The sequence below is a fragment of the Diadema antillarum genome, unplaced genomic scaffold, assembly GCF_040938485.1.
Source record: "Diadema antillarum isolate AM-2024a unplaced genomic scaffold, OU_Dant_1.0 seq00000850_RagTag, whole genome shotgun sequence".
Classification (NCBI taxonomy): domain Eukaryota; kingdom Metazoa; phylum Echinodermata; class Echinoidea; order Diadematoida; family Diadematidae; genus Diadema; species Diadema antillarum.
Genome location: NW_027271723.1, coordinates 929,278 through 954,643, shown reverse-complemented (window position 1 = coordinate 954,643; position 25,366 = coordinate 929,278). Strand labels below are relative to the sequence as shown.

The 25,366-nt window shown below is 39.8% G+C and overlaps 1 protein-coding gene across 1 annotated transcript in view; it reads right to left on the bottom strand.

The window, feature by feature from the left end:
- Positions 1–25,366, bottom strand: part of LOC139740390 (epidermal growth factor-like protein 8) — an 86,149-nt gene that overhangs the window by 6,872 nt on the left and 53,911 nt on the right. The window contains exons 2-4 of the mRNA XM_071650984.1: positions 9,475–9,618; positions 7,851–7,969; positions 501–596 (exon numbers count right to left, since the gene is read on the bottom strand). Of these exons, the coding sequence (XP_071507085.1) occupies positions 501–596; positions 7,851–7,969; positions 9,475–9,618 (359 nt within the window). The remainder of the gene's footprint in view (positions 1–500; positions 597–7,850; positions 7,970–9,474; positions 9,619–25,366) is intronic.

Here is a 25,366-nt window from a genome sequence, read left to right as displayed (position 1 = left end):
CTATTAATGTCCTGCGATGTCGTTGTGACCAAATTGGTTGGTTGACGTACGCATGGACACATACATTCTGCCTTCATTGAGCTAGCAGTAAACTTTTTTTAAACAACAGGAAAATGCACTTTGCCAGTGTTTATATATATTCCACTATTTGTCAACTTATTCAGGCTGTCCACATACCTGTTTACGATTAATACAATCAACATTCTCTTTTGTCAAAAATCCAATATGAGAACTTTGTGTGGGGATGAAGGGTTTCTTAAGAAATTCAACTCTTTTATTATTTAAATTAACTTTGCTTTTTTGGTTGTATGGAACATATTTTTGGTTTGTTTATTTGTTTGTTTGTTTGTTTTTTTGTTTGTTTGTTTGTTTGTTTGTTTTGTTTTGGGTTTACCCCCATTAACTCTGTAATGATCAGCTTACAACAAGCAATATTAGTTACTTTAATCTGTAAATCATATAGGAAGATGTCTTGGCAGAAGCCCTCCAGGTGGTCTTACCCAGTTCACAGTATTGACCAGTCCATCCTGATGGGCATGCGCAGTTATCAGGTCTCAGACACCGGCCGCCATTTTGACACTCCTGTGAGCATATAGCTGGTATCATAAAGAATGAATATAAAGGGAGAAAATGGGCAAAAGGAAGGAAGCACAAGTCAGTTCACCTTCAAGGTTCTCGAGTAATGACATAATATCGTAGTTGTCTCTACACTGTCAAGCCTGAAGTATTGCAGGTCACCAGCTTCCATAATATCTCTGCTTTTATTGGTCTATTCTGGAACAAACCAAAGCCACCTTTGACTAAGGATTCGAGATAGCAAACACGACTGAAATGATCCTTGGTATCATGTCAACAATTACTGGAATGAAATCAGAATGCTGGGACACCAGCAACCATAAGTTTATGTTCTTGAACTGTTTTCATAAAGAGGCAGGTGCGATGCATAAGCCAAGTTGAGGGGCATATTTAATTTTATCATGACTGTGCACAAAAAACATCAACAACAACTTGACACTTATAAGCGTCTCTATCAAGGGCGTAATTCAAACACGGTCAATGATAGTGACGACTACGGAGAGCATTTTACGAAAGCCGAAAATGATACATGCCAATACCATTAACAGTACATATCACAAACGCACAATCCAACTCACACAGTCACTATTAACTGATTAAAGTTTTGTTTTGAACTTTACTAGGAAACGCAAATGTGTGTAGATCAAAAAGTCTTGGAGGCGAATTTTAAGGAACGGTAGAGTCCAGCAGCAATGTTTCTGAATGCTACCCTCTGATTCACACTTTGCAGACTTCCGCACAATCAGAAAGACGCGCATCTTATGAAGTGATATTCTTCAACATGTTCAAGAATCGGTTGATTCAATGAAATTTAGATCAAATAAACAGCATAGAAAAAAATTTCAGCAAAATCGGGCAAAAATTGGGAAGTCAGAAAATGGCAAAGTTTCACAAATTTTTACGATGCAGTGAGATCATCATCAACCACATTATGAAAATCTCATGATATAATGCCTTTGCCACAAAAAAGCTCCCTATGACAATATGTCCACGAACGTTCATTAAATTTCCTTTTAGACATGGACAAATACAAAAAGAGTATTATTATCCTATATATAAAATTTTTGTCTCACAGTACTTATTTCGCAATGATTCTCAGAGGACTGGCATTACTTAGTTATTAACCCAAATCATAACTTTATTATACTTTTTTTTTTGCAAGGGCAATATTTGACATTGCTGTCTACGGTCAGTATCACTTTACTATATGCACATTATGCATCACATGAGACTATTGGCACCGTTTATGTGGGTGAAAGCAATGTTACTCACATTTTATACAATAACACTGAAACATTGACGTAGGGATCCTTCCTTATTATTCTTTGTTCCCTTTGAATATTTCTCCAACTCCAACCTCATAAACCTGGCCCTCGAGGGAAGGTCGTTTGAGGTGTAAAGAGTTTAATGTTCACCTTGATCACACGAGTTAACTTGATCGTTAACAAGAGACCCGCGGGTCTAGCGCTCACCTCAGTATAGCAAGTTCACCTTTCACGCAGTCGCTAATCTAAATTATTCACAGTTCTACCAAAATTTGACCAGACATTCTCAAACTAGAAGATGAAAATGTACAATAAGGGCCCAATTTTTTTTAAAGATTCCTTAATTTGGGGGGATCTGGGTGGGGCATGGTGCCATTTTTATAAATTGAGATCCTGACCCCCTAGGGATGCTACCTGCCAATTTTGACGAAAATACATCATGAGGTTTTCAGGAAGAAGATGAAAATGTACAATTCAGGCCCCCATTTGGACCTTCCCAACCACCCCCCCCCCCTGCCCCCAAGAGGGGCACCCCTGGATCTCCTATGAACAAACTTGAAACTACAGTCATTAATGTACTCACTCATAGTATTATCTTAGCTCTATAACTTCTGATTCTAGAGAAGATTTTTAAAGACTCCTTCATTTTGGGGGTTGGGCCCCCCTGGGGGGCCCCTGGGCGGGGCATGGTGCCCATTTTAACAAATTGAGATCCTAACCCCCTAGGGATGCTACCTGCCAAGTTTGGTGAAAATGGGTCATGGGGTTCTCAAGAAGAAGATAAAAATGTACAAGTTAGGCTCCATTAGGACCCCTCCTCACCCCCCTCCCCCGGGTCCCAAGGGGGGCACCCCTGATTCTGCCATGAACAAACTTGAAACTACAGTCATCAATGTACAAACTCATAGTATTAACTTAGCTCTATCACTTCTGGTTCTAGAGAAGAAGATTTTTATAGATTCCTTAATTTTGGGGCGTTTGGGCCCCCCCCCCCTGGGGGCCCCCTGGGTGGGGCATGGTGTCCATTCTAAGAAATTGAGTTCCTAACCCCCTAGGGATGCTACCTGCCAAGTTTGATGAAAATCGGTCTTGGGGTTTTCAAGAAGAAGATGAAAGTGTATGACGGACGACGCACGACGGACGCCGGACGAAGGGTGATCGAAATAGCTCACTTGAGCCTTTGGCTCAGGTGAGCTAAAAATTGATAATGGCAGGCAAGAGGAGCGAGCCGCCAGATTCATTGTGTAAAATGAGCAAGAAATATAGACCACAAGACAGTGGCTGTAACATTTTCTCACCCCGATATCCCCTTTTTTATCATTTCCTTCTCTTCGATCTAGGTGTATTTGTTGATTTAAAATATCTCCTGCTTTCCTTCATTTTCTTTTTACATGAAAGCAATTTTACATCTCTCGAAGATTAATATCTTATCATTATTATGTACGATACATAGTACATGACAGTGTGTGCTATATGGAATTTTTGATAGCACACTTTTGAAGATCAATGAAAAATTAGATAGAATAGACTAATGAGTGAATGGATTGAGAAATAATAGAAAATTAAACCAAAAGATAAGATTAGATGATGTATCAATCGATAACTAATAAACACAACATTCATATCAATATTCAAATTCTTGCGTCGGGTTGTTTTTTTTTACGGCAACTGATTGACAGCTTGGCCCGTATTCTACTACAGACCAAGGTTTAAACCCATTTTAGACCCAGACGTGGGTTTAAACTCGGTCTCAGTTTTTAGCAGAATGAAGGGCATGTTTGCCAATAACAGTTACAATATAAAATGAAATTGATAATGAACAGGTAATACATTAACACATGACGAAATAAACGAAATGAATAAATCAACGTTAGTTTCTGCAGTTAGAGATGCAAAAACCATTTTTTTATCATGCCATGTGACGGCTTTTAAGTAAATGTCATTCCATGGAGCTCGCAAGCACCCTGTTTATGATAGACTCCATATTAAGTGCTGAGGAACGATACTGACGTAATCATTAACTGATTGTTGTTACAGTATAACCCGCCATTCATTATTCTCTTCAATGGAGATTATAGTGAGAATTCATGGAGACATAGGATGAATCGCTGAAAACGAAATTTGAAAGATGACAAGTCTGTCGATCAGAAATTCTCATCTAGATCTAGAAAAAAAAATACAGGGGGCACAGGAGTAAAATGCACTTCCGACTTTAAAGACGAAATAGATACCATGAAATTTTTCAAGAACAACAAAAAAGTTATTATCTTGAGAAAGTCTATTCAAAAGTCTGCGCTCTTTTTTGATAATCTAATCACTGTTATGATCCTTAAAATGAATACAGTAAAAAGAAAAGAGCAAATAACTCTACGACGCCCCATCGCTTGTAAACATGTCGGTGTTGCTTGGATTGCTGCAATTATTATATCCTTCAGCGATTTCTTACACATATTGGTGAAATCAGCAGCCCTTGAAAGAGTTTCTCGGCAGTTCGTAGATGACCAAACGGACACAAAGAATCATGTAATTTCACTTGCTTAAAGAATGTGCAAGCGCAGTACTTTTGAAGTTTGTCTTAGCATCATTCATTTATGTTATCTGTATAGACGACAGCAGTATATAAAGAACAACAACGCTAAGAGCTACACCGAATTGCCCTCCACCACTCCCCCACCCCCCGCCTCATCCTCTTCTCCTGGAGCGTACAACCCATGGAGAATTGTTAGACGAATACATTTTGTGACCTCATCTACTGCTTCTTGGAAACAAGGGTAATTTTAACATTCCATAATTCTCTTCAGATGTCCAAATTTATTGAAACTTCCACAATTCTCTTTGGTTTGTTTTTACGTATACCTATATAAAAGCTAAGTTGAAAGTTTAAATCAGATGAGATGTAAACAGGCTAAAGGTAATAAATCACTAAATGCAGTCCAAAAACTGTTCGCGTTGCGTGATTAGGTTCTAAAGTGCCAACCCATCCTTCGCTCACGTATTTTCGAGCTGTCAGTGTATTTGACTTTTTATTCCTTCCACATCATTAGGTGATTTCCCGTTTAGCCTGGAACCGAGTTTCACCAATATCCGCCATGTCTATTTATCCAGGCCTGTTCTCTCTCTCTCTCCTGCTCTTCCAAAGCACGTTGACTCCTTCCAAGGGAACGACAGCCAGCACTACGTGACCTTCCCACCGATCAATTAAAAAGTAGTCCAGGAACTCATGGTTGCAAAAGTAAAGTAGACCACCAGACAGATTCTATACGAGATTCTTGCAGACTTTGCCTTACCGGTACACTAAAACCAAACAGAAAGATCGGTAGAAGTTTCAACTCGATGAAATGCAAAATAATTATGTTATATAGGATGGATTATGTAGTTTCAGATAAATTTTCAAAACGATGATATATTAAGTAGGAGCAAATGCATTCAAATGAGATAAGATGATGACGTCATCAATCATGCACCCTTCGCATCAAATTGTTGTATCATTATAACAACCGTGCAATAATGCCTTTTAAGGGGATAGAGCTTTCAGTGGATAAATACTGACTAAACACCTGATTTAATAATATATTTTTGTAGAAACCTAAGGGCGTGTTGAGACAATGCCATGGCATGTACAAATGCGTATCAACATGATTACTATCAATTTCATTGCAGCATATAGAAAGAAACAGCACATGAAACTGTGAATTTTTATAAACTGCGTATTCTACATGTCCTATACTTTGATTCATTGAACCTTTTATCATTCTGCTGTTTTCATAACTGATTACTTAACTGGATCTGAAGATGGCGAAAGTATTTGCTCTTAGTATTCTTCACTCTGGAGAAAGTCTGCGTCCTGCTTGTTATCGTGTCATCTTTAAGTGTTTTTGTTCTACGTCTAAAAACAAAGTGACTATATCTTATAAATAATATGGCATTTGGAATTCTGTTACGTATTGCCATTAATGTTTTATCAACCAAACGTTCATCCATGCAGGATCGCTGTTGTGAGACTGATAGTTAGATGCTATGACGTCATCACCGGATTCGACATCGATTTGGTTTACAGACTAGCCAGCCAGCAGGGAGGCGTCCCACCTCCCTGCAGCCAGTGAGTGCTTGGACTACACTTTCCGCGAACCAGTTGTTTTATACCAAGTCGCGCCCTGCTGCGCCTTTTGCCGTCTCTCGTGTTTTCGACAAAATTCCTCCGGGATTACCCGCATCAATCCCCGGAGCTCCCGGCCTACTTTTATTTACCCCCTACGAGTGTTTTCGGAGACAAAAAAGTGCCAATTTTGACATGGCAGACAGAAAACGATCGGATGAGGAGAGAAGTAAGTGGCGGGATTTTGGAAGAATCCCCTTCATATCCAATGATACCAGCCCACTTGGGCTGAGGGTATCACCCCTTCCTTGTTTCTACCCGGTAGTCGAGAGTTCAAAGGATTTGTCGAAATCCTCTCACGCAAAAAAACACACCAAAATATCATCACGCGTCCAGACGATATCTGGAATTACATCAAGACTATACTGCCAAGGTGTATCTCACAGTGTAGGAACAAGCGCTTTGACATTCGCTTTTTTTTTTTTTTTTTTTTTTTGGTCATAAACTCAGGTTTACATCCACACGGCTTAAGATATTATTTCACTGCGTTCACATTTTGAGGAATCAGCGACCTCTCCGGCACTAGTGAGTAAGACTGCAGGTCTTTATTCTCGCTTCCTGAACGGTGTTTTGTTTCCAAGGGAAAGCGACAACCATGAGATAAATAGCAAGTGTTGTAAACATGATATTTACACGATATTTGATCCAGTAGCATCTAACACTTGTGTAGTCCATTCAATCATCACAATGTATGCCCTTATATTATTTGCTTATTTTTTTTTCGTATTCAGATGATATACAAAATGCACCAAAATAGATCTATACAATATATATATATATATATATATATATATATATATATATGTATGTATATATATATATATTATGTATATTAATATTATATATATATATATATATATATATATATATATATATATATATATATCTGTTAAAGTTCTGTGTTGTAGAAATTGATGGTAACTGTTCTCAAGACTATACTATCATAGTATTTTCCCACTGAGAAAAAAAAATATACTAAAATATCACAATAAGCAATCTGGTTGTTTCCGATCCCTTGAATATTATTATCCTAGTCATAACTTATTTGCGTGTCTTTGTAGATATTTCGAGTCGTGGGCACGGGAGAACTAGCCAGCAAATACCAGTTAAATCCACTCCTTGAAGAATCAAATCTTGTTGACGATAGTTTTTGTCAAAATACTGAATTGCATCGAAGTGTCGCTGTGATGCCAGGGATGTACTAGGATCTACACTGTCAGTCAAACAATGCACAAATACGTTCTGATGTTTGTGGGAGTACAATAGTGTCACTTCGCATTGGGTTTTTTGTTTGTTGGCTACCATAGCTAAAGACAAAGCTTTTCCTCCTGCGTAATGCATTAACTAACTAACCGCAGACGTACTGACAGATAGCTCCTGGGTACGATAATATTGAAAAATGTCAGACATCTGTACTTATTTGTCTTCTATCCCCCAGCTTACCGCAGAACACAAAGGTCAATTGATTGAATGGCGACATACCGAGCGTACCCGGGGGACATCATGTTTTCATAAATCTGTTCTTCTCTCCCCCCCCCTCTCTATCTTTATCCTTGTTCAAAACACATATCTTTATGTTACTGCCTGTTGTGAATGTTTTGGGCTTCATTTTAGTGACTCTTTCAAAGCAAAATACCAGAGTCTTGAAAATTAAGGCTATAAAAATGCGGAATGCTTTGAGAAATCAATCCAGCATGTATCTATCCCGCATCAAATTATTGTATACCACAGTGCCATGCTGACGAGTCAAGAAGAACAATTACGTAACAATATTTTATTGATATGACCGAAGTATGGCATCCTCAGGGCGTGGCTGGGTAACCATGACAACATCTTCAAGTAAAGTTTCTCACCTTCCGTGCAGCCTTTGGCGTATCTATGGGCCTGTCGCCAGCCAGGACAACACGTGTACCGCTCTTGGACGGTAGGGGGCGGTACGTATCTTCTTCTGTAGGCGATGTGGTAAATCGTCCTATCCACCGAAAAATGTCGTACCACCACGAAGCAAAGAAGAATTGAAACAAAAAAGCAGACAAAAACATTTTGAATGAGACTTATCCTTTCACTACCACAAGGGATTCGTTCACGCACGTATTAACAAAATGATGACAAAAAATACAAGAGAGAGAAAAAAAAAGAAATATTGATCGTAGTCACGTAGCACGGTTACCGGCTGACTCGCATCAATTACACAATATGATGGCCTTCGTTTATCATCATGAGACCACATACAAAGCGATGTATCTCTCTCATAATCTATCATTTATATCCATAAGTCTCTCATTTATACGACTTTCTTTCTCCTTCTCCTCCCCTCTGCGGTATATCGATTGCACTCTGTCTATGCGGAGTTGTAATTTCTTCTTTTTTTGGGGGGGGGGGGGGGGGCACTGGTCATCAAAGCTATAACCCCATGATTTTCACAATAACGTAATATTTAACATGTTCTTTAACCACAGAACTTTCCCCACAAAATTCACAAGCCATGTTTTTTTCTTGTGGATTTCTCTTTTCCATATACAGTTAAAAAATAACATCTTAGTTGCCTACTTATTCATCTATCGAAATATAAAGATGAAATTACTATGACTTTAGTATGTATCATTGAAGTTTGTGTGATTTGGAATTCTTTACTCTTGTAAGCGTTACTGGAATTTCCTGTATTACTTTATGTAGAAATGAAAACATTTGAATTGAATTGAATTGAACTGAACTTAAGTGAATTGAATTGAATTGAATTAAATTGAATTGAATTAAACTGAATTGAATTGAATGTCCGTCCTAGCTCGTCCCTCTCAGCATAACTCTGCTTCTCCCTACCTCACTCCACCCATGTATCTATCTATCTTTCTATCCATCCATCTATCTATCTATCTATCTATCTATCTCTCCCTCATCTCCTCATCTTTCTATCTTTTTCTATCTGCGTGTCTCTCCATCCATCTATCTGCATGCTAATCTTTGTATATTTCTGTCTATCTATCCATCTATCCAGCTGTCCATCAATCAATCTTTCTACCTATCTACCTATCTTCCTGTCTATCTATTCATTCATCTATTTATTCGTTCGCCCATTTGTTCTGTTTACGCATTTATCTTTCCGTGAACCTACCTACTTCATATCTGCCTATATCCATTTCTCTTCATTATCTATCCTTTTTATCCCTTTATCCACAACTAGCATCTATTCACATTATTATCCCTCTGTCTGTCCGTCTATCTATCTATCTATCTATCTATCTATCAATCTATCTATCTATCTATCTATCCATCTATCTATAGGCCTATTCCTTTTTCTCCATTATCTATCGAGTATATCCCATTATCCACTACTTGTATCTGTTCACACATTATCCATCCGTCTATCTGTCTGTCTGTCTGTCTGTCTGTCTGTCTGTCTATCGATTTAACTATTTATCTATCTTTCTATTTACTTATCTATCTATCTACCTGTTTATCTGTCTATCTATAACTTACGTGTATCTGCTGCACAGTTTGTAACCCGCGTTGGCGGAAGGGCACATGGCCATGTATCGTTTGAAGATCGGCTGGCAGTAGGTCTCAACTTGGATGGCGGACTGCTGGGGCTGGTTGGACTGTGGTGATAGACACACGTGGAGCCTGCACAAATAGATGGTGAGGGAAACAAGAGAGACAGGTACAAGGTTGAAAAGTACATTTGAAGGTTATATGCAATATGCCCCACAATACACAGTGATAGATACAATGTATAGATCGATATAAATATATCGTTGAGTGTATAATATGTACCGTCGTTCTAGTACGTCATCTCACGTACTGTGTTTAATGGAGCAAAGTATTTTGTCTTCGTAAGTCAAAGTTGTTGTTGTTTTTTTTTTTTGCTTTTTTTGATGGAAGTAAGTCAGTACAACATAAATTTTGTTCTATGCTTTTTGTACAGTGGAACATATACTTAGGACATGAGGAATGATATGTAGGCCTACATGTATTGGTAAATATGTCTGAAAATATGTGTTTGTGTGTGTGTTGTGTGTATGTTTTCGTAATTAATTCAGTGTTATATTTCCGAGTATTACATCCATTACTTGACATCAATATTTGGCCAAAGTACGTGTCCATTACTTACGGTAGTTTTAAAGTGCTGATGTAAGAAAAGTCTATGAATTATCTATGTGATCATACACACGGATGGGAGATATAAATGAAAAGTTTGTTTTTTTTTTCTTCTGATATTGGCTGACATTTCGAATGTTGTTGGGTTCTAAATTTAGATATCAGTGGGTACAATGAATGATGTTAAAACCGGATGAGACAGGAGACGTTTGTTTGGCGACAAGGACACTGGAGCACCTGAGGGAGCGCGTCCCTTGGTCCCAGATAGTCATGAAAAATGTCTTTATCAATATGATAGACTCAAATGGAATAATGTCACGGCTGCAGATATCTTTGGAGTTACGCCAAGTCATAGTTTCTGGGTCGTCTCATGGCGAACAAGATGATCTGAGTATTTCAGCATTTTATATTGAACTCTCTATTCTGACTTTCTCAGAGCAAGTTCATAAATCGATTACATTTTTATTAGAGTTGATCTGCAGATGTGTGTGTTTCATTGTTTCGTTCTCTCATGTTCAAAAGATCCTGGAAACTTGAAAGAGTTTTGCCGGAAACTGTCCGGCTGGTCATAGTTTTCTAGGGAATATCGCACACGTCACATGCACAAACATCACTCGCCTACGACGTCATTTTTTTGTCTCTGTTCTCGTCGAAACTCGGCTTGTCACGGCACATTCGGCAGAGTTGGGGACAAAGTTGAAATCTTATACGAAAGCTGCCTTCATACATTTTCAAGGATAAGAAAGGATACGGTGATTGCGTATAAGGACAGACATACAAGTTCAAGGTTGATTCATAACGCCTGAAGTAATATAAAACTTTCAAGGTTTCCATTCTCAAAGCCTCTAATGTAGATGATTTTATTTTAGTCTTCTAGAAGCCTCGAAGGAGTCGAAGCTCCATTAAAGGTACATGGACCCGGAATAATGAGGGCGCTGTTGAAAGGCAAGAAGATCTGCACGTTCTGCCATGTTCCGATTCAAACGGCATGTCGAAAATGGTCGAAATAATGTCGATCTCACTTCGTCTCTTGATTCGGCCGTTTTACCACAATGCTACGTACAACTGAGCATACATAAAAGAGGGCGCCCGCGATATACTTTGATTGACATTTAACTATAGATTCAATAGCGCCCTCTTGAATCCTATAAGTCCGTGTACCTTTAACCAATCAGGCCTTGGGGGACTTCGTTGCAGAAATCGGTTTATGAACACTTCATACCTAAAAACTATTGCATATTTACGGATGACAGGCCTATAACACGAGATGTTTTCTCTACCTCATTAAAAAAAAAAACTCTGAAATTTATATTTAAAAAACGACACAGCTCAAAAACACACATTAATGTGGTTTCTGGGAAATGGAAGAAAAAAAAGTACCATGCACGAAAAAAAACAACAACAACACAATACACACACACATACACACATACACACATACACACACACATAGCTCTACTTGTTTGTTGTTTATCTGCTGTTGAGTCATGACCTGGCCTCTGTGTGATACGCAAACAAATGACTGTCGTGTGACCATGAATCATACTGAAAGAAGATACACGGACCTCTACTCCGAGCAACGATTATCCCATACACTTGCAGACATCCGTATACTCAAGCACTGCACTGGCGTAATTCACTTTCTGAATCTCACGGTTTGCCAATTTGCGGTCATTTGTGGACGTTTCGCGGAACATCCGTGAAAATTCATTTGCAAAATTTAGGTCAGGTGACGCATTGTTGCCACGGGCGCCATTCTGTTTGCATCAGACGATAATTTGTTGTTGTTGTTGTTGTTGTTGTTGTTGTTGTTGTCGTTCGTTTTGATGACTAGAAAGAGAGTCTGTGACGGCGGAAAGATGGTACGCATTCTTCGCGCCAACTGCACCTGTCCAAAAGCGCAATCGCCGGCTAAAGAGGAACAAGAGACCAACAAAGCCAATTACGAGCATCTGTAGAAATAATTCATTCTCGCGTAAGGGCAAGCAGACCCTGGATGAAATTAGATTATAGAGACAGTCATTGCAGTCTCATATGTAGGATTTCATAAACGTCACATTTTTTTTTTCTGTTTCAGAGTTGAATTTCTGAGGCCTGTTATCCCTCACTCAAGCCCCTTTACATCTCTCTGCCTGTCTGTCTCTCTGTGTGTGTATGTCTGTCTGTCTGTCGGTGCGTCTCTCTCTCTCTCTCTTTCTCCATGCTCAAGAAAATGGAATTACTTTAATGGAAAATGGCCTAGTTCAAAATTTGACGATACGATTAGGTACAAACACGAGTTATGTGATTTGGAGCCATCGATGTGTGGCCTTTTGACAAGGCTTCGGGTTGAGCATTTTAAAACGGAATACTGAGATTCATTAGCTGAGGGTGTTTTTCCGAAGATAGTCTTTCCAATCCATTATCCAGGCATTTCTTTATTAAATGCTCAGCCCTCAGCAAACTAGCCTGAATTAGAGGTAAATTAAATGCATCTATACTCCATCAGAGGCTGCTGAACAAAAAAAAGAAAAAAAATGATGCATTTTCTCTAACATGAACTTTTCAACGTTCACAACCCCACTAATGAGTAACTGGGTATTCTTTTTCTTTTTCTTCGAAGCCACTTCATCATGCTCAAAAGTTGACACGAGTCTAAGCCATTGCTATTAAAAAGCCACCTGACATTTTCCTTGCTCTGTCGAGAGGAAGGTTATAGTCACTCCTTTAAATTACCCCTCAACTTGCCCCCGAGATGGACCTCTGTGACGAGCAGACATTTCAAGCAATAGATCATATTTCTTGACAGAAAGTCTTGAGAAATCCTCGAAGGTTCTTATTTTTTCCGGCTGAACAGATGCGGGAGGTGAGTAAGAGTTTTTGGGGTGAACGAATGATAGGATATTGCCGGTGGTTTATTTGTCAAACCATGCAGCTATACTACAACACATCGAAGATACTGAAACAGTTTGAATATGATACCGTAATCTGTTCCACCTTGTACCCCTCCCCTCCTCCTCCCCTCCCCCCCCCCCCCCCCCTGAAAAGTGGGTCTGGCGCCGCTCGCTTGAAGTGGGCTGAAGGAGAAGGGGAAGAAGAGACACTAAGCCGAAAATATGATAACTGTTATCTCATTTACCGATTTGTTTGGACACCCGCTGAGTGTTCACGTGATAAGAGAAGACACGTGACATCACTTAAACTGATGAGACACTTGGGAGGACATATTTGTGGACTGGTTTGCTATAGATGTGTGAAGCACAGAAATGCGAGAGGATTGAAGGATAGAAACTTCTCAATAAATAATTGTCAAATAAAGCTCTACTAGTCTGTCTAATCAACCAAATGCTGTGCTTGTTACTGGCTGCGAGGCATTTGGCAGCTCACGAATGTATTTAGCAAAACATATAACGAGTCTGTCAGGGAGGGCTGTTCTTTCATCGGAAGTATATGCCATTCAATAGACAATGTTGCTTAGTTATAAACGGTCTCCATTAGTAACAGTAGCACACAAATATCAGTACATGCAGGGTGGTGAAGGAACCACCTCTTTACTTATAATTTATGAGGGTGAACGAATCTAACTGTTAGATTCCTTCCTTCTTGATTTTCTTTTTACTTCATTCACTTGTGAATCGATGGTCAGTTTAGGGATGTTCAATATCGTATTTTGACATTTGTAATAACCTTGCGTGTGTGTGAGTGTTTTTTTTGTGGGTTTTTTGTTTTTTGTTTTTGGCTCTTGCTATTTCAGCTAGACTACATTGCAGTTGGACTATAGACGTTCAATGAAAGCGATTACGAGGATTACTTTCATTTTTTTATCTCTCTCTCTCTCTCTCTCCCTCTCTTTTCTCGTCAGCTCCACTTTGAAAGCAAATTGTACATGTAAATTCGTTCACATGAAAAGAAGTAAACGTCAGCTAAAAATGAATAAATCAACCAACAACAACAACAACAACAACAACAACAACAACAACAACAACAAATCTGCCGCTGGAATGAGAGATAATACTTAACACATGGACTCTTTCATTTTTTTTTAATATAACACAACGTATCTGTAAATTGCCGTGACTGTTGTTCATCATGTATTGGTAAAACGTTGAAGTCCGATACAATATGCAGTTTTAATATTCCACGCTATCGTACAGTAACAACCCTGACCTTAAATCTCATCCCATGATCTCTTCTATATCCCTGACCCGGATCTGATTTCCTATCCATAACCCCTTCGCAATCAGTTACAGGCTCACACTCTCAATCCATAAACACCTCTCACAAACAGAAGCCTTTTATACAGCTGTCTGTCCACGTCATTCGATGAATGAATTCAAATATAGTGAATAGTTGATTGTTTCTATAGAAGACTAAGAAATCCAAACAAATCCATTGATACTAGTAAAGTATAACCCAAGCCCTGCTCAAGATGACGCTCAAGTTGACACAAACTACTGTAGGAATACAAAATCCACAAATCCATAGACCGCCACTATAACTCGAAAACTGTCCCACGTGACAGGGTCACTAAACTCTTATCCGACATCTTTTTCGAATGACGATAAACAATTATTATTTACTCCCCTATATCTGACGAGGCATAAACCGAACCTGCCGAGGGGATCTCTCCTTTACCCCCCCCCCCCCCTCTATCTCATCAGAGTTTCCGACCAACTTAGAACACAACAACAAAGGAAGGTGATTCATGTCTAGCCTGTACTACAGCTGTACATCTTCTGTTGGCTGTTAGGAAGTGTGTTGACCGTAACTGATGATGTGCCGCGCAAGTTCAAACTCTTCATCTGAACCGCTAAACAAGCCTTTTTTTAATCATTTGATTGGTCTTCCTGCAATATTATGACCAATAGGAAGGCCAATGCGTTTACACAACACTGATTGTAAACGTACTGTGATTCAGCCATCCGGTAACATGATCGTTATACTTTCTTCACCTACATCATCAGCCAAGTTCAAGTTCGACAACCGGTTTCCTTTGCATACCTTCAATATTAAAGTATGCGGTGACAGCGTCAGGTTTCACATCGTTAGACATCCATAAAATAAGAGATGGACACAGCGTGTTACCATGAATTGTTTACTTTCTATACTCACTCTCTACTCCACTGAGGATTGAAGAGGCCCATTTTCACTAGTCAACAGCGCTCTGACATCAACACAGGACAGATCGATTAGTCCTCGGGGGTATTATAGCTTTTACACAGCAAGAGGGAAACCTATAACAACACCTCTCACCCCAACCCCCCCCCCAAAAAAAAATGAATATAAGACAAAAAGAATACGAAAGATAAATCTTATGGGTTTGAACACACTGATCAAAATCTTTATAAGCCACGCAGTCTCTCGTCATCAGCTGAAGGAAATGGTATAAAGGATTCCCGCGTTCACATTGGAATGATGGCATAAAACAAACACTCTCATGAACATCCTTGTCCTGAAGTAATATTGAACAGAATAATGTTCAACGTTCAAAGTTCAAATTTATTTTCATTTCTATCAAATAAACAGAGAAAATTATATTCCTACAATGTATACGCAGAACATGTTTGTAATAATTGCAAAAACGTAAATTAACAAAATACATGTTATAATGAATAACAAAATGAAGAAAACTTTTCAAAAGGCATCACACAAAAATAATAACTCGTCGGGTGTGATGAAAATAAAGGTTTGTGATAACCGCATGCATGCCATCGAAATGTCTTCCTTTTTCATTAGCTATATTATGTCATCTGATACTTTTTTTTTCATCAGTATCACTTGTCTTGTCTGTGTATAGAGGCAATCAGGCCTCGAGTCCTGCCTTACTTTCATGAATCGATTCATCCACGCAGAGCCTCGCTATCAAAACGATCAGTTCGATTTTGACCTTCACTATAGCGACACGTCACCATCTAGATCACTTTGATGTTGAGGCATGATATTACAAGCGTATGACCATGAGCAAGTCATCGCTGTGCCTGTCGACACACTGAATGAATCAAGAGAGCAGCGATAGAGACTCGTTTGGCTTGAAGACAAAAAGCTTCTGCTGTAATCAGCGTCACACTTTGTCTGTCAGTGATAACTTGGGCTGCCAGGTCTGTCCCACGAACCCCTCCTCCACACCGCTGGCTAAGTGAGTTTGACGGCACGGACAGCCTGCGGGGGATTCTCCAAACACAACCCACCGATCTCTGCCGATGGTTACTCGTATATGACCGGCGACGTTACCTCCTGCATGAACACGACGTACCGGGTACCGCAAGCATCCCACAAACTTCACTCTCTTTATGTGCCTGAGACACAGAGCGGTTCCGTTGGCCTCTAGCCAGAATTACAAATACATGGTTGTATACAAATACGCGAGATGGACTCTGTATTGATGATGATCACAATGCCAGCACCACCACCACCACTACTACTACTACTACTAGTACTATTTCTACTTCCTCTACTTGCAATAATGATAATATAATAACGATAGTGATAATTGTTAACTGATATTATTATTCATTATTATTATCATTGTCATAATCAGTGGTATGATAATATTATTACCATCCACTATCATCATTATTATTATCATCAAAACTGCATGTAGACGAGCTCCTTCGATGCCAAAATCTCACTGCTATCGTGGGTTATACACATGGCGCACCAATAGACTGACATCAACCTTGTCATTGACAACTTCCAGACATCAAAACAAATACTTCACGTGGAGAGATTGGGTGTCAATCACGTGCTTCGAAGCGAAAGTTGTCATTTGTGAGATAAATGGCCCGCGGCGCCTCCGCGCGAAACACATCGCGCATGCAGCGTCACACAGCGCGCTCGCAGCGCGCACGCAGCGCGGATCGTCAGGTGAGCATTCCGAAATTAATCGGGTGTTCATGACGTCACTCATTTCATCTTGCGCTTCCAATGGATATCAAAGGTCCGATAACAAGACCTGGCTACGCGTGACGCATACAACCCCTGCTAGATGAGAAAACATATTACGACAATCACGGACGACTTCTTGTCCTCCAGAACGCCACGCTCCCTGTTCCTCAACCAGAGATCAAGCTGCTTCAAGCTGCGTTTCATATTGGCAGTACATTCATGATGGGCGAAATTACCTCGAAATGGTGATTTCTTGGTACCCCGTACAGTTCATGAACTGGGAAGATTCGTGACTATGAACTCTTTGATGGGGTAGGAGATTAACCCTTGTACAAGTCACAAACATGGGAAATGAATGATTGATTGATAGATATGACAACTGTATACCGTCCTATGATGATGATATGGCATGAACCATGCACGGTCCATCCTTGAACGAACACAAGACTCGATTTCTTTCGATAAAACGTGAATCGGAAAAAATATATGATTCAAATCAAACACCTACGAAACTAATGTATCGATGAAAGTATGAATGAATAGTGATGAACGAAGAGAATGAAAAACATACAAACAGCTTCACACAGTCCTAAAGAGACACGTGCAGCTTGGATAAACGTGTTCTTTACACAAGAACAATCGCCTATAATCATCCAAGCTGTTACGTATACCTCTCTCTGATTACCGTGCATACGACAGACTGACATGACTTCCTTGACTGGCTTCTCGAATGACTGACTTGGCTTCATGTACATGCACAAAATGTCGAGTATGTCACAAGTGACAGATCGACCGAGAGAGAGAGGAAAAGACAGACGGATATGCAAAAAACAGATAGACGGACGGACAGATATATAGACAGACATACAGACAAACAGACAGACAGACAGACAAACAGCCAGACAGAGAGAGACATGGAAACAAGCTAAGAACGTGTGAAGATCTCCAACAAATTTCGGATACTAATTGGCTGTAGTGCACACATAGTTTTATTTACCATGTGTTTGTGTGTGCGTTCGGATAAGTTACTGCCTCGAATATACTGTGATTTTAATTTCTAAGTATGGTTGGGGCACCACCTATCGGCAGGGCACCTTCATTCGGCACCCTGCGTATCATGGCTGTTTGCGTATAGAACGAAAAGGTACGCGCGGGATTAAGTGTCATTAGCTATAAAGACAATGAAAACGAAGAAACGAAAATCAAACTCAAACAAACCAAGCTAAAAATTACACATCCGCTCAGTAACGACGCATGGCTGTGAAATTCACGTGTACTACCTATGGCCTGTGAAATTCACGTGTATTACCTATGCTGTGAAATTCACGTGTATTACCTATGGAGGGGAGGGGTGCCGATCGCAAGGTACCCTTTTTAGCTGCGCGAAGAAAACGGAACGCACGCACTAAAATTGCGCTATTTTAAAACGGAGATTCATAATCAACGAGACGGTCACGACATTCAAAACTGCAGTATTTATGGCATATTTGAGGTAAGAATTAGGCGGATTTGTGTTATATTTTTAGAATAAACAAGCTACAGATCCTTAGGGTGACGATAGGTGGTACCCCCAACCCTACATGGTGGTCCTTCGCTTTGCTCCTTTTTCTTCTATAAACGCATTACCGCCATATCTACAATGATCATTGAAACAATAATGATCAGGATAATCATTCGTATCGAAATATTATTGAATTGATTGGACGAAGAACCCACATGGACCTATGCTTGTCTTCCAAAGATGTTAACATAGCAACAGGTTCCCAGGAATGGTTCACTGTGCGAGTGGCAGAGCTTAATCGACGGAGACATATCGCCCTGGGTTTGAAAATTCCAGGTCGCGGGGCTGGGTCAGCCATTGTTATCTTTGTCTCTCGAACAGATCGTCTATATGGTCATGGCCATTCTCTCATGAGGACGATTTTCCAGGCATCCACCATAGTAGCTTGATATTGATTTCATCCCATTTTCATTTTCGCCGCCAACTTTCGTCACCACGACGTGAGGCATGATTTCAATTCAGGCTTGTCAACCTGTGACAGCAGACGAACATGACTAGTCGTTCAGGGATAGCCTCGTTCTAACACCACGGGTTCCTTAGATTCGACAAAATGAAAGAACTATCGATCTGATCAAACCGATCCATCTATGTGACAAATATTTCCTCAGCTTATTCTTTCTGGGCGGGACACACACATAACGAGGGACTGGATACATAAAATGAGTCTTTCGGTAGTTAGATGCTGTATTTTCGTCAAAAACGACAAGGCATGTAGTTGAGGAAATACGGCTCAGAAACTTTTCTAACTTTTACAAGTGACATGCAATTAAATTGAATTAAAAGACACTTACAAACTAGACAGAGCTAAAGCTTTGATTTTTGTCATGACGAGCTGGCAAACACAGAACTGCTTGAAAGAAGGTGAATCATTTGTAATACGTGTTTTAACGTGATAAATGCGCGTGAGCATAGATTTTATTAAGTTTTGAAGACAGATTTGCCTTTTGTCCTTTTTTCGATATATTGTCAAGGTTTCTTAAAATGTTAATTGATATTCTAGTCATTCTAAAAATGTCTTTGGCTTGTCAAAGTTTTGTGTGAGAAGTGAAAAAATCTAGAACAAAAAAAAAAGCACGCAGCCATGATTCACGAATGATGACACCTATTTTTCCTCTTCACTGATTGGAGACAGGTTCAAACCATTGTAATGCAAGTATGGTGCATCATTCTTAGCCCTTCCCCTCCTATGCCCCCCCCCCCCCGAGGAAAAAAAATACACAGAATAGAATGCACATAAACACACACAATAGTACATAAAAAAAAGGATGATCACCGTATGGTTATTAATCCTGACAGGCGACCGGTATAGTCTTTCCCGCGGGGTGTCCCCCGAAGGATGCGAGCTGTCACCGCTTCCCATTTGCTCCATCCCACCTCCTCATCATTTTGTTCATTCTTTCTGAATGAGAAGCACTCCCACCTCCCCAGACAGGGTAAGGAGAGGGGGACAAGACAACAGAATCGAGTGTGAGTGTGTGTATGTGTGTGTGTGCGTTTGTGTGTGTGTGTGTGTGTGTGTGTGTGTGTGTGTGTGTGCGTGTCTGTGAAATCGTCCTATTACTTGTCACTCCCACTGACAACGGACACATACGCTTTTTTTTTTCAAATAATCTTGAAGTTGCGCAGATGTAGAAGACTGCGAAGAAAAACGAGAGTTTTGTATACCAGACACGATTAACTGTTGTTGTTTTCTGTTGTTACTGCTTTCGTTGTTCCGTACAGCGAAATGGGGCGATGAATTTCCAGTTTCAGCATTTTTGCATTCCTGCATGGCGGACACTGTTACACCAAGGAGGTACAATGTAGGGGTCTAGGGCAATTACCCCCTGGGCAATTACCCCGGACCCTTCCCCTGGCCCTAATCCTAATCCTAATCCTGAACCTAATCCAAACCCTAACCCAAAGTCCTAACCCTAAACCTAACCCTAACCCTAATCTTTACTCTAACCTTACCACTAACCAGTATTTAGCCGGGGGGAAATTGCCCTCTGGGGGTAATTGCCCGGATACGCAATGTTTGTCCTAGTATCTCCTTGGTCACACTCTGTGGCGTTCGTAACGAGATCACTCAATGTTGCGAAATTCTGGGTCTTTCTCAGAGACAATAATGCGTAAGGATGAGAACAACTGCCCCAACAGAGATTAACATTTTCTTCCGCATCCGACGAGCTTGTAACATTGTCCTTTTTGGTGCGTTTCTATGTATAACAGCATAAACAGTAACCCCTCCAATTTCTAGCGTGCTGAATCCTGTAAAAACACAGTGGAAGTCCATTGAGAAAACATAAAATTTCATGTTTTCTCCATTTCCGTCTCTGACTATCAACCTTCCCATTACTCTATATATTATTTCCTTTCGTTTCGACCCACCTCTGGATTGGGAGTGCTAATCATCCGTTACAGAACGACGGAGACGTACGTGTGCTGGTATTCGAGTTCGCCGCGGTTCGCCCCCGAAGTCCTACCCACCACTGACTGATGTGTTGATGTTCGTCGGAGACCCATGGGCCTTCCCTTGCGTCAATAAGCAACTTGCTTGTTTTCAACCCGGCGGGATTATTAATATCTTTCGGATGTTATTCTCGCGGGCTTTTCCTTTCCTCCTCGCATCCATTTTTTTCTCCTGTTTTCCCCTTGCTCGCCAATTTTTGCCAGTCGATCATACCTTCTTTTCACCTGTCGTCAGTTCATCATCTTTCCTGTATTGTTTGCTAGTTGAATCCGTCTAAAACAAATCGAAATCTGAACAGTAGTGCCCTGGAGGGCTTTGCTTCGTGTACACACGGGCCTACGGTTCGAACGATGATGAACGACAAGTTCTGAACAAGACTGACGACGTCTCTCTCTCTCTCTCTCTCTTTTCTGCTTTTCGCGTTTAATAAAGATGATGTTTTCAGGATAGCGAAATTCAGTGTAACTTTTAATGATGTCAAGGGGAATTACGCAGCATCAATTCGAAATTAGCAGACATAGCGACCATGAATTGAGCCAGAATCATCCTTCCATAGTATCGCTTTGTTGTTGTTGTTTTTTCGTCATTGTTTGATATCCCAGAGATAACAGACTATCGACAGGCGAGAATGAGGTCGCCAGAGAACGAACTCCTCAAACAGGCAAGTCTAGTGCTATTGGACGTGCAATGAGGTTACCTAATAAGTTATATCTCCAGAAATTTGAATGAAATCATGTATGAGATCACCTTAAAATCTTCTTAAAGGCACCCAGGGAGGTAGGAATATGAATTAATTTAACATAAGTTTGGTTTGAAAGTTTTTTTTTTCTTCTTCAAAAGACAGAGTTGTACCTATTGAGGTCAAGGGAAAGCCTTTGAATTTTAAAGGTACAGTTCACCTTTGGGAGCAGGGATTTAAAAAAAGATATTCCAGTTATTACATTTGATGTACATGTATAGGTAAGTTTTTTTTTTTTCAATAAAGCCTAAAATACGGAGATATCACTATTTTTCTCACTAAACCATAACTGTAGACGGTTTACTTATAGAAACAATTTTATTATAACTATTGTTCACATTTTGTACGTTTTACAATACTTAACATTGACTATACTGATTATCTTTTTTTACACTGGTTGTTTCTATCCCTGACACATATTTCAGTACTATTTTGAAGCACGAAAGCTGGGTTTTTGTTTCATCTGCAAATGGTAAACAAAGCCTTTAAACACGATCGTGGTGTACGATATTCGTCAAGCCCGTTCACCTGTTTCTATTCTGCCATTATCGCTCATACTCTGACTGTTTATTTTATAGTTTGTCTTTTTCCGAGTGGAAATCGAGGACGAGATATCAACGGTGAATGCGAAGACAATAATTCAACTTTGGTGGCAACACAAATATCTGATGTTGAAAGAAATGAAAGAAAACAAACAGGATAAGTGAAGTAAAGATGAAGGGGAGGGAGGGCAGGGAGGGCAGGAAGGGGAGGGATCGAGGGAGGGCAAAGGGGGGGGGGGGAGGAGAAAGGCATGAGTGAGTCAGGGGGGAGAAAGTGAGCTGGAGAAAGAGATGAATGAAAGGAGGGAGGGAGGGAGAGAATGATAGAAGAAATGACTTCAATGACTCAATGTCAATGTAAAAATTGTGCTGGCTTCATATTCCACATAGTAAATGTCAGCTTATCAATCAGTTCGCACTGCAATTAAGTGATAAGAAATATGCTGGCGCAACGTATACCACGAAATGATAAAGTAGCCAGTGTCGTAACCTTAAGTGATAGATATGTGCCATGAACTCTTTGCACTCGTGTTGAAACAAGAGATAATAATATTCCGATGCTGATAGAGTTACATTGATGAGTCCTGATAAAGAGGACATGTTTTTCAGTAGCTTTACTCGATTTCGTTCACAATAATCTATGACTTTCGCTTCACCGAAGTCGTCTTTCGCTGTGGTTGTCAACAATCTTTTTATGAGGAAAACTTAGAATAACCCTAAATTGAGGACAGAGAGAAGAATCAGGGGTAAACGTTCAGATATTCAATGAGGCAAAATGGATGTCTGTATCTGACAACCACTTAGACTATTCATGTGGTTAAATGCTACAATCAAAACAGAAAAACAGAAGACTAACGAAAGGAAAATTCAATGAGAGGCTTAGAGAAGGTATAAGCAAAGATAATAGGAAAAATTTTCCCCTTAAAGTTCGTATCACGGGATACAGTACTGGTGCTACTCATGATTAATTTGCTCATTACTATCGAAAACTTTATGTGCAAAAGAGCCATGACACTTTAAGTTGGCGGTGTGGACAGGGCTTTTCAGTTCCCATTCATTCATTCATTCATTCATTCATTCATTCATCATTCATTCACTCATTAATTTTTGAATCTCAAACAAAAACATACAAATATGATTGTTTCACAGGAAATAAATGCACAATGTGCACTAACTGAACAAAATTTAAAAGTAAGCAATTAATAAGGAGGAAAGAATTGAGTATGATTATAAAAATGCTGGAAATAGGGATCAATTATTAAGAAGCAATGGATGTGGGATGCATCCCCCCTCCCCCATCATAATAAGCTGATGGTTAGGCTTACGGTGAATATGACAATATGACACTAATAATGATAGTAAGAGTACAAAGTATAATCATGCTGCTGCTAATGTCAATAATAATGATAACCATGATGATAATAATAATGATGAAATGGTAATAATAATGATAATAATAACTGAAAAGAGTTTTAATAGTGACATTCAAAAGCACAAAAAGCAAAAAGAGAAGACGAATAAGAAACAGAATAGGAAGATTAAGAAATCTTGATCTTATTTGATTCTAGAGGCGCATTTTTCGTTGCAAATGAAAAATAAAGACCATAAATTATAAACAGCAAATAAACAAGATTGCTATCTTTTGTATTTTTTGTTCAGTCTGATGATTTAGGCATGCCGAAAGCTGGAAGGAAAACACCTGAGTGAGTTCTTAGGCACTTCGGACAAAGCGACGGGGAGAATAGAAGTTGCAATCAAAACGATACAGGCAAGGGGCTCAGTAAACATGCGTTAAAAGACGTCCGAGCCAAAACGATATCAAAACGGGGAGCTTTTAGGATTGATGTAAGATACGGGGAAAAACAAATATGAGTGTAAACAAAGCGGGCGCCCTTTTGCCAGCCTGCCAGCTATCGAGACTACCACTGACCGAGTTTGATGATATCTTAATACTAATATCCAAAATGCATTTTACAAAAGGTGCTGAATAAATAAAAGTCATGCTTTTATCCCGGTACAGTTTCTTTTCTTTTCCATGCTATGACCCCTTTATTCTAATTTCTCGGAGTCATTTTTGCATGAAGAAATGTGCAATCTCTTCAACTACAACTGTACTTCTCATAGGCACAATTTCAAAACACTTCAAGAGCACTCTTTAGCAATCTCATCACATCATCTCAGAGTTTACCTCCGGTTTTTACGTCTCATTCAAAGCGCATTTTAGGCCAATGTTTCATTCCGTTTATTGCCAAGCCTTCGGCAATTCTGTAATTCTGAGCTAGATCGGACAAAGAAAAAGAGGGGAATCTGAAACATGTCACTTTCATGTCCATGGGCTGTTATAGAGTACCATTTGAACGCAGTAATAGTCTGTCAGATAAAAGAGCGTACGTACTTTTTCATGCTTAATTTTTCAGATAAATCACTGCGATAAAACACAGCAGCATAACAAGCGATAAACATAACCACGGCTAATTAAGTTTCAGTGATACTCAGGAATATTTTAGAACACGCGAACCTTTAGTCTGATTGTCTACTATCCGAGTCCTAATTTCTCGCCAGATAAAATTAACAGAATGATGAAAATAATGCCGATATCCCGTCGCGATTATTTTTCGTCCAGGATTTCTAGTCACGATATCTTTTCGGGTGATCATCCTGCAATCGTCGCATGTATCCTCGGGTATGGAACGGAGCCCGCAGAGCAGCCGTGTACGAATTTCGGTACGTACAAATACATACATGGCTGACATGGACCCCTGGGAGTTTTTATGAAGAGAAACTCAACAAGTCAGTCAGTCTCTCTCCCCAACCAACTGACATCGCAGACGGACGCATAGCACGAATGATACCAGGTCGCTAGGATGCTTCGATGCTGTTTGTATGTTGGCACGGACTTGGCTGATCCAAGAGGGGGAAAAGGGAGCGGGGCTGGAGGGGAGGGGGTGAGAGAAAGAATGTCAGGTTAGCTATACACAGCACGATGGAACATGAGTACATTGCTAATGATTTTGACAAGGACACAGGGGGAGTGCAAAGAGAAAGAGAGAGAAAGAAGGAGAGATGAAAGAAGAAAGGAGAGGAAGAGGAGTGGATAGGAAAAGAGGAGGAATGTC